Below are 17,220 nucleotides of genomic sequence, written 5' to 3' on the forward strand. Positions count from 1 at the left end.
AGGGTAAATTACTCGTATATGCTTCAATCTGGAACAACATTACTTCATATTGTATAAGTAAACGTCCCTTCAGCGAGATGCTTTTAAATGAGACTGACTAATGTTTGATAGATGATACCAGATATAATGGTGTAAAGCTCATCGCATGAGATCGGCTACAAATTCAAAGATATCCGTCAAATTTCGCAAAAGCAGCGTGCCAACTGAAGCCTCAGAATCAATGCCCTTGAATCATTTTGTTACAAACAATTAGCCGCTATGTATAGCGAACAGCACCATTGAAATCAACAATCTTCCATCTGAAAACCACATCACATTAAGAACTAAAGGAGGAGGTTGAGAAAGGTTGCATGTACGACCAACAATCCTATATATTAGATGATTTGCCGTGTATGGTAAATCGATAATAAGCATCGTCTTGTATCACTCTTTGTGGTACGCTCCATCTTTAAGCAAAAACTAGACCCCATTGATACCCTGAGTTTTATAGAAAACGGAATAGAAAGAAAATGAGCAAAGCATTACAGCATGTCCATATACTAAAGTATTACCGAAAAATAAACAGTTTCAAGGAGTAAAACAGACATCACCTACCTATTTTCGAGAACACCCCTTGATTTGTTTCTTCTTATCATTGAATTGCATTATTTATTTGTTTGTCCATTGGAAATATACTCTTTTTATTGACAGGAAGAAGAAGCTAGAAACGTGGTTCAACTGGGGACCTCCTTCTCGATTATGTAGATGGAAAAAGCTTAAACATATAAAGTTGTCATTGATATCATTCTTTTTTTTTTCCCTCTCTCACTCATTCTCAAAAGATACCATGAATTATCAGCAAGAAGAAGGTGAGCATGCGGAAGTAGTACATGTAATATGCTCTGTGACATAGAACATTGACACACAAAATCAACCAGATATTTGCTGTCAGCATAACGAACATTACAACCAATGCAACAAACCTACCATGTCCAACTCTACTAGTCAGACAACATATTTATCCACAAGAAAGAGCAAAAAATCACTCACTAAAAAGCTTAACCACATTCTAAAATCAATCTTAATACCGTGTTATCACCATGCCAACCAACGCAAAAAGAACACCTGTAGAAGCAACAAGAACGCTTCATTAGCTGCAGTAGACATATCCGTCCAGGAGAAGGAACAGTATTGCTGTTGTGGATGTCAGTCTGCAAGAGACTCAATCACCATAGTAGATGGCCCAGAGCAGCCGTGGATCGTGCCGTCTGAATACCACAAAAATATGTCAGGTACGTGAATGAAACGTTTGATTCGGATCAGAGTTCGGCAATTGACACACAAATCATAGAATCTGTGTCAAGTGCAACTGGCAGTAATCACTGGATGTTTCGAACTGGCTGGACACCCCAGCCGGACCCGTTGGCGTTTTTGAATAGCGAATGGTGTGTTAATTGCAATGCTTGTGTCAGAAAAGATCAGAAGCAATGCCCCTTCTGCGACGCGAGTCCTCTCATCACCTCTGATCATCAAATTCGTATGCGTAATATAAAAGAAATGGACGAGACAAATTAATTAATGTGTGATTAGAAAGAAGCTATTATTAGGCTCTGCTTATAGATGATTACAGTAATAAACACAAACAGTAGTAATTTCTGCATTTCTGCAATTCTGTCTTGTCTCTTAGGAGAGCTCTATATTCATATGATGTACAAAGTTATCGAAATCATATTTCAAAAAACAAAATGTACGTTTTTCATGCGAACTTTTTTTTTCTCTTCAGAGCTATACCTTTTGTCTCACTCCACGGCTCAATCATCATATTCAAACTTCTTGGTATCACCTCTTAGTGGTCGATACAATGTGTTGTAAAGGGATACACAAGGGCCATGTTGTGCACTGTTTTAGCGTCAAATAGAGGTTACACTTGCATTATTGTTGTATTATACGATTCTCACTCAGCTCAATTACCACGTAGAACCGAGACTTTATAAATAGTCTCTTCCTGGACGATCAGCTATCACATATGTTATACAAAATCTTGCTTACCTCGCACATGTTTATATTGTACAAAAAGATCAACTTATCCGCAGTTTATCAAGCACTGCAGGGACTAGGAGCCACTACTGCAGTAAAGCTGTATCATGGATGGTGGCAAATAGTAATGCCACATTGAAACCATACTGTATGAACTTTGATGAGATCATTGAACAGTGCGTGTTTCAATGCCAATTTACAATGCTAAACAGATGACAAATAGGGATCTACGTCTGTTGAATTCTCGGTAATGAGCATGCTGTCTTGACCCAAGATGTAACCATAGGTAACATTTGCTTCATTTGGTTTCCATGGCAACTGACCTGAATTCGTTTTTCTTACTTGACCTTGTTTCGTACATTCTTTCTTTCGAAAAATACAGCATTTTGCACATGAATGGCCAGCGCCTTCTTATGATTTGACATTGACATGAAACATTGTGAATTTTGCCCTATTTTTAACATTTACAGGATATTCGAATCGGCGATGCTTGTACCCAACATTACTGTATTTTTAGGGAGATGCACCTTGGATGAAATAATTGCTCTTACACCCTAAATTTGGATAATAATGTTACTTTTGTAATATTGTCAGGTCCAGATCAAACCAAAAGTGTAACGTAGAACCTCTTTTTTTGCTTTTAAAACAGTGTTTTTATCCGTTTCTCGCATCTGTTTTTATCATTGAAACTCCATGTAATTAGACATTTGATAAAAATAAATAATATTTCTTTATCCGCAACGTTTTCTATTGATTCCATTTCGTTTCCTGGATTTTTTGGGAGTATTTATACAACATTGAATCCTTGATCTTTCTTTCTTCCCTTTCCTTAACTTTCTGTTTTTTCAATTTTTCCAATCTTCATTCTTTTCTAATTCACCTTCATTTACATCTACATCTCGAAAAATAAAAATGGTTTGGAAAGTCGCCCTTATTTCAGCTGCCGCTGCCACTGTAGCTTCTGTGAACGCAGTTACCACTAATTACACCAGTTCCACTGATCCCACTCAAATCACTCTTCCCGACATCCCTCAAGTTACTTCTCAAGACCCCGCTCAACAATGTGTTTACTACAACTCCCCTTACTCAATCAACCCCTCTGAATGGCCTACTGTTTGGGACACTGCCACCTCGAATGGCATGAACACATCTGCTGAATTTACTGCTTTGTATAACTCCATTGACTGGACTAAGGTTCCCAATTTCCCTCCTAGAAAACTTACCGCTGCTGGTGGTCTTGATATGACTGGATATGACGCTACCAATGATCCTGCTTGTTGGTGGTCTAGCTCTACCTGTAAGACTCCCAAGGTTGAAGGTATCAATGCTGATCTCTACGCTTGTCCTGAGCCCGATGTTTGGGGTTTGACCTTTGATGATGGCCCTAACTGTTCTCACAATGCCTTCTACGATTTCTTGGAGAAGGAAAAGCAAAAGGCTACCATGTTCTACATTGGTTCCAATGTTGTTAACTGGCCCTACGGTGCCCTCCGTGGTGTTAAGGACGGTCATCACATTGCTGGCCATACCTGGTCTCACAAGATGATGACCACTTTGACCAACCAAGAAGTCCTTGCCGAGCTTTACTATACTCAAAAGGCTATCAAGCATGTTACTGGTATCACTCCCAAGCACTGGCGTCCCGTAAGTTTTTATTTTTACTGCGTTTTGTCCATGATTCATGTGTCTAACATTTAAACATCTAGGCTCTTGGTGATTTGGATGATCGTGTCCGTTGGATCGCTACTCAATTGAACTTGACCGCCATCATCTGGAACTTGGATACTTTCGATTGGGCTGCTAATGTTCAAGCTGGTGTTACTAATGAAACTGTCGATAAGCTCTACCAAGATTTCATTGCCATGGGTACCAATGGTACTTTCAAGAACTCTGGTAACATTGTCTTGTCTCATGAAATTAACAACCAAACTATGGATTTCTTCATGAAGCACTATCCCGCTATCAAGAAGGCTTACTCCCATGTTATGGATGTCGCCACCTGCATGAACATCACTACACCCTATGTTGAAACCTCTGTTACCTTCCCTACTTTTGCTGAAGCTGTTGGTACCTCCTCCTCCAGCGGCAGCTCCGCCTCTGGTGCCTCTGGTGCTGGTGCCTCTACTACCCCTGGTGCCTCATCTGTTAAGGCTGCCAGTGCTGGTAACTCGATTGTTCTTAATGGCCCCCTTTTCATCGCTGCCCTTTTCGGTCTTCTCGTCCTTGTTTAATTCCTTAAAATCCAAAACCACCCCACACATTATGTATTCAATATATAAATGAGAAATATTTCTCTGCTTATAACCCTCTCGTATAATAATAATTCATCGAAAATATACACATGTAATGATTTATAAATTTATGTTTGATCGAACAATGCACCTCATTAGTTTTGAGAAGCAACTCCTCGGATTTTTTCAAATTTACACATACGTGCAATGTTTGATGTCGTTCCCAGATCAATATCACTTTGCTAATTAGTGATTATTACACAAGAATCCCGGGAAAACCAAAAGCCTTGCTAATTCAATCGTTTCTCAATCCATGTAACTTCAATATTTTGAATACAAATTGTTTGATTTCTCTGTATTGTTCGAAAGGCAATTAAGATATGCATCGAAACGGTTTTTTGTACAGTGATATAACTCGAAGATGGACTTGATTTGAAAGGATACCGTCTTAATTAATATCAGTAAACCTTAGAACCAAGCGTGTTTCCTTAGCGCAAATCATTATATAAAACTACTTGCATCATGGCATGTGTTTAAATTATTAAACTTACAGATCTAGCAGTGTTTTACATGCATTTCCTTGCGCTCTACTCCTTGAAATGTTGCAGTGAAAGGTGCTTTCGTTATCGCGGTGCTTGAATGAGTGCTCATCACTATTGTTCATTGTACCAGTGGAAATTTCAACATGAAGAGTCTTGTTTATGGATTCTTTCATGTTTCCTTGAAGTTCTAGCCCGGGAAAAGGCCATTTTTTTTTTGTTGAAAACACACTAGAGGATGATATGTTCTGGCAGATATGAGCAACAGCATTCTTATATGTAACTGTGCATCATTGTTATAGCCAATCACCAATGAACTTCTAGGAGATCTGATACTTGTTTACGAGAATAAGCGTCCAAGTTGATTATATCTGAAAGAATAAGGTAATTCCTCATGAAATCATCAACCTCTTGGTCGTGTATCAATTACGTAACTGGTACCTGCTCATCAAATGTCTCAAGATTACCCAGCATCAACTATTTACCATGATCATCATAACTTGATTGGCCTGAGAATACCTAAAAACATGGAAGCAAGTGAGACAATGTCACACCGCCGAGAGGAAAAAGTCTTTTGCATGCCATCGGTAGGACACGGAAAATATATCATCAACGTTGCTGCTTCGAAATATACTAAAGCCATAAAATATTACTAAATAGCATTACTCTTTCGCTTATTCGATACTACTACAATATTATTTTTTTACTCGAGAAATGCCCCGTAAAGTGCCAGCTGAAGGTAAACATCTATCAATGCATGTAACATGTCAGTAGAATGATCAACGCTAAACAACACATTTTCCAGAGTTACCCTCACTTGAGAGATTGATAGGTATCCGTGCAAGGCTCTCGGCTGTCAAACGCAACCGTTCCAGCTATCTTAAAATGGAAGACATTATGCCTCTACGCCTCGAAGCTGAAGCAGAAATGAAGATCTTGAGTGACATGCGTGGTGGTAGACTCTTGGATAAGGAACGTGAACTGAATCGAACTGACGATGTATTGGATGAAGTGCTGCAAATGCTTAGTTTGTGCTTTTTATCCTTGGGAAAAAAGAGAGAAAGTGAGTTGCTCTATAAACTTCTGCCTGCTGCCATACTGATTTCGCTCCATTTTCAGGCCCTGCTGTGTATTCTCAAGTTGTAGCTATCAAGGTTTGTTCAATTGAGGAATGCATTGTTCGGATGTCGTCTTAAACTGGCCGTGTATTTAGCATATTTTCGATCGTCTGGAAGAATTTGGTGTCTATGAAGAGGAATACCTAAAACCATACAAGACAAAACTGGATGAAATCAACAAAATTTTATATGTGGACAACAAAAGCCATGCCTTGCCTGATTCTGTCATGCAAGTCTTAAAGTACAAATACATGCAGTGCAGTAAGTTCATGTCATGCTGGGATAGGATGGGATATCTGGTTAACGGGACGAAAACATAGGCCACATATACGATAGTCTGATCGCTACAATTCACGAAGTGGCACCTGAACTGTAAGTGCTGGTACAAGATATTGGATCCAGAGTTTGACAGATGTTGTATAGTATCCCAATTAGAGACAGAATGCTGCGTATCAGACGCCATCTCGCCTCTGTGTGCTGTCGCAGTGACTATCTACCTAGTGATATCAAGCCATTGCAAGAAAAGATCCGTGCCATTGATAACATGCGAGTGAATGGTAAATTTATGGGACAGGATGGAGTGAGCATACCTGCAGGTCAAGCTGTGCTAGTCAATCTTTTGGAGCAGCTCTTTTTCTGGTCTCACGATCTCATCATTGCCTGTAGCGAAGATTTCTCACCTAATCTTCAAAGCATTCGCGAGCGTTTACTCGAGATCAAGAATCAATTGGAGCGTTTGGAGTTAACACATAAATGGACATTACGCCAAACCGACCTATTCACCTACCAACATCAGCTTCATGATATTGTCAAGATGAAATACAGCGACGATAATGAGGAAGAGGCAGGAGATCCCGCTTTGCTAGGTAAATTCTTGGACGAGGATGGCAAAACTGCTCCTGAGGGCCAAACCATCCTTGAATTCTTGCTCAACAAGTGCTATCGAATGATCTTTGTCCTCTTGAGCGAAAGTATTCCTGTTTCAGAAGCATTAACCCCTGTATACAACCAACTGACCACTGTGCGTCAATGTTTGCTGGCTGTGAAGAAGACTGGTGCTCCCTGTTCGGCTGAGGAACTTTACCCGTAAGATGATCTGTTTGTTGGTCAACTGCAAGCGCTAATGCCATTTTCCTGTAGTTATCAAATGAAACTTACCAGCATTGAGAATTTGCGTAAGGATGGTAAATTTTACGATGATAGGGGTCATATTCCAGAAGGTACAGGAGCATACAGCAGCGTTTTTTTTTTTGACATGTGGATTGATCATGTGTATATTTTGTAGGTCAAGCGTTATGTGTAGATGTCTTGGAGGAATGCTATCTTCTTTTAGCATCTTTGCGTGAATCATCAGAAGCGGAAGAAGGAGTAGCCACTGAGCAAGCTGTTTCTTCAGCGAATTGATAAGATAAACCATGTAATATCGCACTACCACCCTCTCTCTCTATGTATTCATATCACGTCTTCTACTCTCCTGCCCTATTAATTATAATACTTTCTCCTCCAAATCATAAAATTACTTGATATTTGTGTAGTTACAGCGTACAGTTGTCGCTGAAAGTTGTGCTTCCAATGTTCAATAACCCTCAAGTCAGCACTTGTTTAGACTAAACAGCTAGGACAATCTTGGATGTTATTTTTTAAACCAAGGTATTCCATCTTTCGCTCATTATTACGGCAACATGCTCTATTTGAAAGCGCATGTACTAGATATGTAATATCGTAGCTAGTAATGAGATGCACTGTATGGTAATACTCTTTGAGTCGTACACTACTTCAATCCACATAATTGTCAATGCTGAGATGGCATGTAATAGTGTCTGTTATGAGCATTTCGTTTCAACCGAGACGATCTCGATATTCATATTTCAGCAAGCTTATTGATTGCATTATTCCAAATGTAGCTACAAGTATACAGTATATGAATTGAGCATCAAGCGATATGTAGAATTTTCGCCTTGTAATGATAATTTGGGTTCTGACTAACGATCTCTCTCTCTCTCTCTCTCTCTCTCTCTCTGAAATGCGTTCTACATTAATACTACATTAGCAATGACTATTCATGAACAAAAAGAAACTAGGAGCTTAGTTCGAATAAACACAGCAAAATGCCTTCATCCAGCCATATCGTCTTTGAGTAGAGCTATCATTGCTGCACGACACACTGAAAATGCTAACTATAAGCCTATCTTATGGTTAAAGTTATACATTCAGTTTTGTCCAAGAATGTGGAGATTATTCTGGATACACACCAAGGATGATTGCATATGATGTGTGTACCAACATATTGACAGAAAATTCCTCTTCAGTCTTTGTTTACATACTCTACCTATTATCAGTGTTGCAATCGCATGAAGGAATTCATCTCGAAATAAGGATTCTCTTGCAGCTAACTACGTTTAGTATGATGAACCTTCACAAATTCATCTCCTTGCCGAAGAGTACCTAAATTGAAACCTGCAGTACGACTAGTATTTGTGAATTGAAATTCTCCATGCACCAATGGTTTGGTATCTTGTCGATCCTTTTTGTCACTACCGAATGTCTCGCTCTCTCTCTTTTAGGGTAAATTCCTGGAATGCGTTTACTCACTGCCGATATAGATTAAAGTTATACATCGAGTCGATCTCGTAAAGATCAAAATATTTCATAAACAACTAGCGTGTAAAATACCGAGGAATTGGGCTGGTATATACACTGGGATTATTGCACCTTATTAGCTACAGATAAACGCCTACAGACAATGTATTGATTTGGCAAATTCAGATGGACTCTTTAGTTTTATTATATTCGGAAGAATGCAAAAAGGAATAATACTGTGCCTTGTGCCTGTAAATATTGGCAGCACACAAACCAACATTTATTTGAGCAGCACTCCCTGCAATGGTATTCTGGGTCTTTGGAATTTGTGTCAAATTCAAAAATGCCACTTTTTGTATCAGACAGAGTGAAACCTAGGAACACGCTTGTTTGAAAGCAGTGGAATTTGATCGACAGTGGATGTGTTCTGTATTGAATGGTGCCCGAAGTATTTTCTACGCACATTCTCTAAAATAGCATAAATTAAACATTTCTTGGGCGGTCCATTAGAGCGAGCATTTTCGTCAGTAAAGCAAAGGAGACGCTTTGGTGTTTTGCCTCAACCTCATAAATTATGTCAATTTTCCCTCCTCTCTGCCCTCCCCCCCCCCCCCAAGAAAAAACAATGATGATAGCCCCCTTTCACTCCTTCATAAACTGGAGTCTCTTTTAAAAACAATTTCTTTTGCGTTTTACTTTTGCATGCATACATTAATTTCACTTTTTTCTCTTTCAAACACTTGATTCAACAATCCTCAAGCAAAATAATAATGGAAAACAATATGGATAATGATTGCCCGAGATACCGACCATTTGCCTCATCCACAACAGCACAGCGTATTGTCAAAGTAAAGAAGGCCAAATACTCTACCTCGTTGGATCCCAGAGGCTACATTCCAGGTAACGTAAACAGACAAATATAAGTAGCACACTCTATACTAACACAGCTCATAGTGTATGAGTATCTCATCAATGGACAGCCCATTATGTGGGATAGAGAATCAGGTTTGTTCTGGAAAATACACATCCTTGCTTGAATGAGAGACTGAATCAAAAGGTTGCATTCTAAATCAGGTTATGTACATTTTACCGGTATATGGAAGTCATTAGGTAACTCTAAAGCCGATATTGTCAAGATGGTAGACTCGAATCCCGAGCTCAAAGTCAAGAAAATTCGAGGAGGCTTCCTCAAGATACAAGGAACATGGTATAGACATTTCAAAGTTGTATCATCATTGGCAATCGCTCATTGTAAAAGTGGATAGGATCCCGTATGAATATGCCTACTTGCTTTGTAAACGAACCGCCTGGATGATCCGTAGAGATCTTGTGGCCATGTTTGGACCACGCTTTCTTAATGACGCACTTGATCCCTCTCATCCTGAATACGGCTGTCTCTTGTTGGATCCGAAATGCAATCAAAAAGGCATGAATAATCGACAAACAACCATGCGCCATGTGAATCATCATCCTTACAAACGGTCAGACTTTATGCGCCGAAATTCACTGGATAAACTCATCAAGAAGAATGACAAGATTGTATCCAGCATGTCTCTCTCGAGATTACTGAATACAAGCGCTGCAGATACAAAGCATGGGCAGCAAAGCAACGATGCTGCCTTTTCGGAATCACCAAATACAACGCCCTCGCCCACATTTCGCGTAGTGCCCCTTCCATTAGCATCCAGAGTGGAAAAAGAGACACATTTATTACCTCCCATACTCACAAACAAACCCGACAGAAGATCATCAGAACCTCGCATTACACCCATCTACAGCCCCTCGTCACCATCTACCTCTAGTACATGGCCATCACCCAGCTCTCCATCTGCATTGTCCAGCTCACATTCGTCTTCTGATCTGATGCTACCTCCGCCAACACACACTTACTCAAAGGACATTATCGATACCATCAATGCGACTATTCTGTTGCAGCGATTATCACAGGATGACGGCGCACGACCCTTCAAGCCCATGCATCTAGACTCCATTCCAAGTAAGGTCATTGTTGGAAATCAAGAATACAGGATTTGTTGGGATGATTGAATCCATTGCTAGCCAATCTATATGTACATACTTTTTACCACTCTATCACTGCACAACGTTTAATTGATGTAAACATGTGCCTATTACCACTGAATAAACAGCGTTTTACCTAATGAAAAGAATGCCATTTACCAATGCTTCTCTCGATTTGACATGACTAAACACAAATTCCCTATTTCTGGATCTTTGAATAAGAAAGCAAGAAGAGGAGCATTAATTTTAGTCTATGCGGCTTGTGAATAATAGGCTCATACCTATAACCATGACGACTGTGCATTGTGCTTTTCTTTGTGCAATTCTACACATTACATGGCAAAAGAACCAAGCAACACCGTTTCTAATATACCTCCCGAGATATGGCAAGTTATCTTCTCTCATCTCTCCGCCAGAAACAACTACGAATGTCAGCGCGTATGCAAATCATGGTATTTACCAGCTAGAAGAGCTTTTTTGGACCATGTTGTCTTGAAGAGTCGATACGATTTGGAAGAGTTTCTGCGCTGCTTTACGGATGACAACACATTCAGTGAGTCGGTCAAGAAATTTACCATTGGGTACGCCTATACAATGCCGAGTCGAGCTGGATTACTGCTGCAAAGCGAAGCCATCCATACGCTGATTGACCGGTTTCCCAAGGTACAAGAATTGACAGTATCTGTCAACTGCATCGACTTGGAGAACTTCACGCAGCCTCACATCATGTCAGCCATACTGCAGAAATGGACCTCCCTCAGTGTGTTTAGAGTCAATCAGATTCTACTGTCAACAGAGAAGATCAGAATCTACCTGCAGACCATGTACCATTTGCGACAGCGCATGACGGAACTCGCCTTGTATGATCATGACTATGTGACAAAGGAAATGGGTGGCGCAAGTCAGTTTGTGTCTATGTTTCCTCAATTGAGGCACCTCAAGATCATACCACAGCAGGGAAACATTGACAGCTTTTCGGATTGCTTGCCTATACTAGAGCATTGTGGACAGCATTTGGAATCACTGGATCTGCATAGCAAAAAGGAGGACGAGGATCAAGGGCTGCTAATGAGGGACAGATCAGCGGAGGAGAAGCAAAAGCTGGCACGCATCAAAATGCTCAAGTTGACCATGACCAGTTTTTGTACCAATACGGTACACTTTATCATACAAAATCTGGTGGGATTGGAAAAGATGACAGTGGGATTTGTGTACGCTAATCTCAGCGACTGGACAGAGAACCAAAAGACAGTGTTCACCAGCGATTTCCTGAGCTATCTGTGTACACGACATGAATACTTTCTCAGGCCATTGACCATCAATTACAAAGAAGACGACGCCTATCTGGTGCATATACTGTCGAGGCACACTACAGCCAACAGCACCGAGAAGGTTGATTTACACACTCGTCTGGTCTTGTACAACAACAACACGCAATTTGGCTACGACTACAACAATGCTATTGCCAATTCCTCCAAATTCTCTTTGCAATTACTGTCGAGCAAGCTTCAGTATGGGAAACTGCAGCGTACGTCGTATTTTACGCATTTTTACACAGGGAATAATGCACGGGATATACTGGATACGTTCAAGGTGGCGACGTCTATCAAGCAAGCTACGAGTTTGACGTTGGATCTGGGTGGCATGTGCATATTTCTCGACTCGATACCTCGTCTTGTCTATCAGTTTCTGAAGATGGTACCTCACGTCAGCCAATTGTCCATCGTGTGGCCACGAAGCTATTCTGAAAACAACTCGTTTGTGTGGCCTGAAGACACAGTACAGTATCCTCATGTGATCTCTCTGGAGCTTGCCGCGGGTCTTGCGTCTTGGGTGGACATATCCATGCTACCACTGGTCTCTAGCATGTTTCCAGCGTTGTCGTATCTCTCCATGCAGCTATTCAGCGGCTACTGGCACGAGGCAAGTCAAGCATTTGTCATCAACCTACCGCAGAGTAAACTGACACGGTTGCATTTGGATGTGACCCCAGTGAGAATACAATCAGGCAATGTGCTCAAAGAACAGATTACGTTTGCGGAGGCCTTTTTTGTCCTCAAAGTGACCCAATTACTGGACAATACCACCACAAACGAGTCTTGTTATCGTGTTTCTTTGAATTACTTGGAGGTCACTTGCATTGGTCGTTTGGAGGAGCAGGCGCAGATGGGAGAACATTTGACTGTACACATCATTATAAAGGATATCCAATACTTGAATCTCTATCTGTCTCAGGAAATCTACGAGCAGCAACAAGAAAAGCCCATTTTACTATCCATGGATCCCCAAAAGAAGGTTCAAACATCCATTTCCTTTTTGTAATATATTCTCTAGATACCCTTTTTACATGTGTTAAAAACATGCGCCTTATGACAAGAGCAATAAAACCTAAATTACTGCATAGTAGTGTGATCATTTCTCTTTCGTGTTCCAGTGAAAAGCGCTTGGATCAAGTAGCCCCGAGGGTGGATGATGCTGGTGAAACGATACGCAATCCCTAATATAATCATTTTGTACATACAATGTCTGCTTTAGAGGAACCCCTTTTGGACACTAAGGACAAGATGGCCCTATTGCTAAACAGGATGCGACAAATCGTAAATCAACATCACAAGAGAATCTTGTTGCATTCTACCAAACATTTGCGGATTGCATAAATCACTGCCCTGAGCATAGATCATTGTTCTATGCTCATTAGAATGACCGGATTGTGAGACTTCAATGTGGGACCCTAGATTGCCTATCGCGCACTTTCGGCTACCTGCATACATTTCTTTAACGATATCGTTCGTTCACTCATTATAGGTATTTTCTACATGTAAACATGCAAACAAATAGTTTTAAATCAGATAAGACGTTATATCTAAGGAGAACCAGCCAAATGCTTATTGCCATCATCAATCTCACATTGAAAATTTGCTCATTCCAAATACCATGCTCTGCGATAGCAACCCTTGCGCCATCTTATGCAAGCGTATGACTTTATCTGGGATCACTCACTGGATAGCCTCCACATCCATTTAAAGAGTAATAGATCCTTTCTATACAACATTTCGATAAAAACGCTTTAAGGTTTGTATAGTGATCATGTGGTGCGGAAAACTTGTAACATGTGGTTATATCTCTCTTGCACATTTCCCAAATATAAAATTTAAAATAGTCTCTGTCATAAATAAATAAAAAAAAAACAAAGAACTTTTATTTCAAAAGAGAAGGTCCTTGCTTGATTAGGCGTTTTCTTTCTCGTTTCCTCTTACTCTTTTTCTAGTCATGTATCAATCAAATCACATCACACAGCTACCTGTTGAAATTACTAGGGAAATATTTACACATCTACTACTACAGCATGTCCATCCTCCTTCGATAGCAACATCGTCGACATCGCAATGTAGATTTATCTCGGCTAATAGTGGTGCAGTATACCCAAACCATACCACATCACGGTATTTTAGGTACGGCGAAGATGGTACCTGTGTATGCTGGCAATTGGACTTACTCAGCGTTGCCATGGTATGCAAATCATGGTACCTGATCGGCCTTGAATTCATGCAATCCGCCTCCGCCTCCGCCTCTTCCACTGCTACTGGCAAAGGTGCCAGGATTCCATCAAATCAGTTACCATGGTTACCACTTGTCAACCATCCCAGTTACTCAAGAAGCTATCCGTTTAGATCTCGCATAGTTAAGCTGTTAAAGGAGTCTAGGATGGCAAATCTGGCTTTTCATCAGCAAGTGCGTCACCTGGTGATTGATTTTGCGTCATTTGACACCATACGCCGAGAAAAATCCAAAACTACAAACATGATGATCAAGAAAAGAGGTAAAGATAGGATATAGTGGGAAAAAACAGAGGAATTAAGTCATGTTTATCAGTTCATCATGCCAATGCCTTGACCGAATTGAAGGAAATAATCAACCTTTGTACTCAAATCGAAAGATTAGACATCATCTGTGATGCAGGGTTCGCAAATCTCGTCTCTTGTTCCCACTTGTCCAATACAACATCGGCACCTCATGACACTCTAATAGACAACAGCGAAAACAACAGCATACTCAGCGTCTGTAATGCATTACAGCAAACATTGATGCAGCAACGTCAAAGCGATTGTATAAAGCGGCTTGATTTCATTGGGTTCAATCCAATCCAACGATGCCCATGTTGTGCTGGTAAGGAATGGGATCAGTATCTAAAGCCACTGGTGAGCTGTCTATCATCAGTTGAAATCCTCGTTCTCAAAGATGTACTGCCGTCTGTGGATGCATTTCGAGCCCTCAACAGCCCACATTTGAAGAAGATTGTGTTTTACAAATCCATGGTGACAATACCTCTTTTCAAGAAAGTCAGATCCGCTTCGACATCCACCACGAAGTTCATCACTTCTGTCAGTCTGATACCCGACACTCTATGGAGGCAGATCGAGCACATTGAGATCTACGAGGACATTGAGGATGTTACTACCTGGAGAAGTAGACGGTACTTGACTGAACTCGTGAATGCTGTGCATGATTTGGAGTCATTTGTATTGCAATTTGGTACAAAGGAGGCAAATGAAAGAAGTTTAGTGACGGTCAACAACAGCATATTGGAAGAGCATGACATACCCAATGATCAGTGTGGTGATATCAGGGTGAACTGTGATTCTCCGTTATACGACCTCAGCATGAAGTGTAAAACTACTTTGAAACGGATGACTCTGGTGAATGTACCGAATTTTTGAATCGAATGTTTATCTATGGTTAATAAACTGCTCACTACATATATGCTGTATTTGCAGTTACCAAGACATGAAATTGAATACAGGATAAGCTCTTGCTTTGGCACTGATATCAGGATCCGCATAAATGCACGCGATATATCCTTTTTTTATACATGCTGTTTTCACTGTTGTGTTTACTGATTCAATGTATCACAAAATTAAGGCCGTTTGCCCAGCTCGCAGTAAATTTCGAGTCAATTAAGTCCATCTTTGCTCGTATTTTAAAGCAAATGGTGTTATGGTAGGCTTTCAACCGTATTATCGATACTCGTATTCTAAAGCCAAGATGCACTTTTGTTTTTGATGTTCACAAAAATACTGGGGAAAATCAATTTCCAACGGTTAAATTTATGCGTAAGGCTTAGCGGTAATGCTTTTTCACGGGCGTTCCCCTCCTAATGAGCTTTTAAAAGCATTATACATTCATCATGAAACTGGCATTGACCTTGGCAGCCGCCAAAATAATTTTAATCTCCATCACTTTTTTTTTGCCAGATTTGTTAATATTTTTGATCAATTTCGACTTCTTTGATCTATTTTGCCTAATTGGCCTATATAAAATGTGCTGATCATCCCATGGTTCCTAATGCATTTCTGGAGCACTTTTTGAGGCGCAGTCAATGGTGCTAATTAATAGGGATGTTTTGAACAGACTTATTGAGCAATCTTTGAAGATATTATATGAGGCTTTTGCCCAAAATGTCAAGATTTTGCATATGAAGGTGACACAAATAAACCTTCAGGAGTTGCTTTGGGTCGAGAGAAGTATTTTGATCTACTATATACCATAGGAAAAGTCTTCATTTTGAGGGCCAAAAACGCGATCGTTTGATTTTCGATGAAAACCATGAGGTATCCCTCATGCTTTTTGGCCGATTTTGACGATGTTTTTTAGGTCCTCAAAAGGTTGAGCAAAGGTGCCAGAAAGTTGATACTAGGTGAGAGCAACCATTTGATGTAACTCTGGCAGTCTAAAGCGGCCTCTAGGGCGAGAAATCACGACGCAAGTCCATCCATATTTCGCTGTGTTTTGCATAGTCTTGAGCAATTGGAGACAATTCTGTTTATGAATTGTTCTCATTGACATAGTCGCGGAGCATCCCAAGATAGTCAGATCCACAGTAAATAGGCTGTTCATAGAGAGCGTTCACGTGGTAATGGCCAGATAAACAGTGAAACTTTAGAGTTCAATTACCAATGATTCCAAAAGGCCCACAACTGCTTGTCTGCGGTATGGCGCCTTCTACTGGATTGCTTTGCGCTTTAGCATTACCTCCCTCAGTCTCCCAGCGATTTACTAATATGTATATTGGAACAAGATTTCAATAATCCTATGTGCGAGAATCCTTGATGCGAATGGGACCAAAGAGATGAACAGCGCACAGCAAAATTTATACGGATTATTTATTTAGAAGCATCCAAGGAAGCATCATGTAATCCCTTGACTTCAAAAAGATGCATATGGCTCCCAAGCAAAGATATTAAGGCTCGACATCCAGTCATTCTATGTTGGAATACATCTTTTATGGAGAAGGGGTTGCTGCTCCTATTAGGCGTGGAAAAAGCTGTAGCTGTGATGACTGCGGCGTCTCTATGACTGTATGTAAGGGTAAAGAATCGGGCCCACATCATGTACCCACTTGTTGATCTTTGCATAGAAGAAGTATCAGACACAAAGTTCATGTAGGGATGATGAGATACATCTCGCAGTTTCTTACATTGGGGCATGTTCTCAGAACCATCTCGAAAATGTAACAACGCGTGCGTTCTACTCCTTTGGATGTTGAACATTTGTTATCATACACAGAGCACTAATGACACGAACTGGCTTTCCAAGGGCACAAAGTTATATGTTTTTCATTTGTATTTGATAAAGGGGGGTCGGCGTCACTTTGCGGGTAGTGTAAGGCAAAGGACACCTGTGGATTCCAGAGATAGCAAGCCAGAGCTCTGGATTCCG

General features: G+C 40.4%; 6 protein-coding genes across 6 annotated transcripts; all 6 read left to right on the top strand.

Moving 5' to 3' along the window:
* Positions 1 to 826: 826 nt before the first annotated feature.
* RCK2_2 (Protein kinase) lies at positions 827 to 1,554 on the top strand (the record flags this gene model as incomplete). The annotated part of the gene is made up of 3 exons (XM_064829423.1): positions 827 to 848; positions 918 to 1,271; positions 1,331 to 1,554. The coding sequence occupies 3 exons, from the start codon at positions 827 to 829 to the stop codon at positions 1,552 to 1,554; spliced, it is 600 nt and encodes a 199-aa protein (XP_064686625.1).
* A 1,374-nt stretch (positions 1,555 to 2,928) lies between these two features.
* Positions 2,929 to 4,247, top strand: ATC70_010204 (uncharacterized protein; the record flags this gene model as incomplete). Its single annotated transcript, XM_064829424.1, has 2 exons — positions 2,929 to 3,660; positions 3,723 to 4,247. 2 exons carry the CDS (start codon positions 2,929 to 2,931, stop codon positions 4,245 to 4,247), a joined length of 1,257 nt encoding a protein of 418 aa, XP_064686626.1.
* A 1,253-nt stretch (positions 4,248 to 5,500) lies between these two features.
* ATC70_010205 (uncharacterized protein) lies at positions 5,501 to 7,308 on the top strand (the record flags this gene model as incomplete). The annotated part of the gene is made up of 8 exons (XM_064829425.1): positions 5,501 to 5,525; positions 5,592 to 5,849; positions 5,906 to 5,940; positions 6,000 to 6,165; positions 6,225 to 6,276; positions 6,328 to 6,990; positions 7,045 to 7,124; positions 7,190 to 7,308. 8 exons carry the CDS (start codon positions 5,501 to 5,503, stop codon positions 7,306 to 7,308), a joined length of 1,398 nt encoding a protein of 465 aa, XP_064686627.1.
* Positions 7,309 to 9,254: 1,946 nt separating this feature from the next.
* TIM54 (mitochondrial import inner membrane translocase subunit tim54) lies at positions 9,255 to 10,530 on the top strand (the record flags this gene model as incomplete). Its single annotated transcript, XM_064829426.1, has 4 exons — positions 9,255 to 9,384; positions 9,439 to 9,489; positions 9,559 to 9,691; positions 9,750 to 10,530. The coding sequence occupies 4 exons, from the start codon at positions 9,255 to 9,257 to the stop codon at positions 10,528 to 10,530; spliced, it is 1,095 nt and encodes a 364-aa protein (XP_064686628.1).
* Positions 10,531 to 10,839: 309 nt separating this feature from the next.
* ATC70_010207 (uncharacterized protein) lies at positions 10,840 to 12,825 on the top strand (the record flags this gene model as incomplete). Its single annotated transcript, XM_064829427.1, has 1 exon — positions 10,840 to 12,825. The coding sequence occupies one exon, from the start codon at positions 10,840 to 10,842 to the stop codon at positions 12,823 to 12,825; it is 1,986 nt and encodes a 661-aa protein (XP_064686629.1).
* Positions 12,826 to 14,049: 1,224 nt separating this feature from the next.
* ATC70_010208 (uncharacterized protein) lies at positions 14,050 to 15,221 on the top strand (the record flags this gene model as incomplete). The annotated part of the gene is made up of 2 exons (XM_064829428.1): positions 14,050 to 14,323; positions 14,377 to 15,221. 2 exons carry the CDS (start codon positions 14,050 to 14,052, stop codon positions 15,219 to 15,221), a joined length of 1,119 nt encoding a protein of 372 aa, XP_064686630.1.
* Positions 15,222 to 17,220: the final 1,999 nt, after the last annotated feature.

Source organism: Mucor velutinosus, assembly GCF_035048745.1.
Source record: "Mucor velutinosus strain NIH1002 chromosome Unknown tig00001563, whole genome shotgun sequence".
Lineage (NCBI taxonomy): Eukaryota > Fungi > Mucoromycota > Mucoromycetes > Mucorales > Mucoraceae > Mucor > Mucor velutinosus.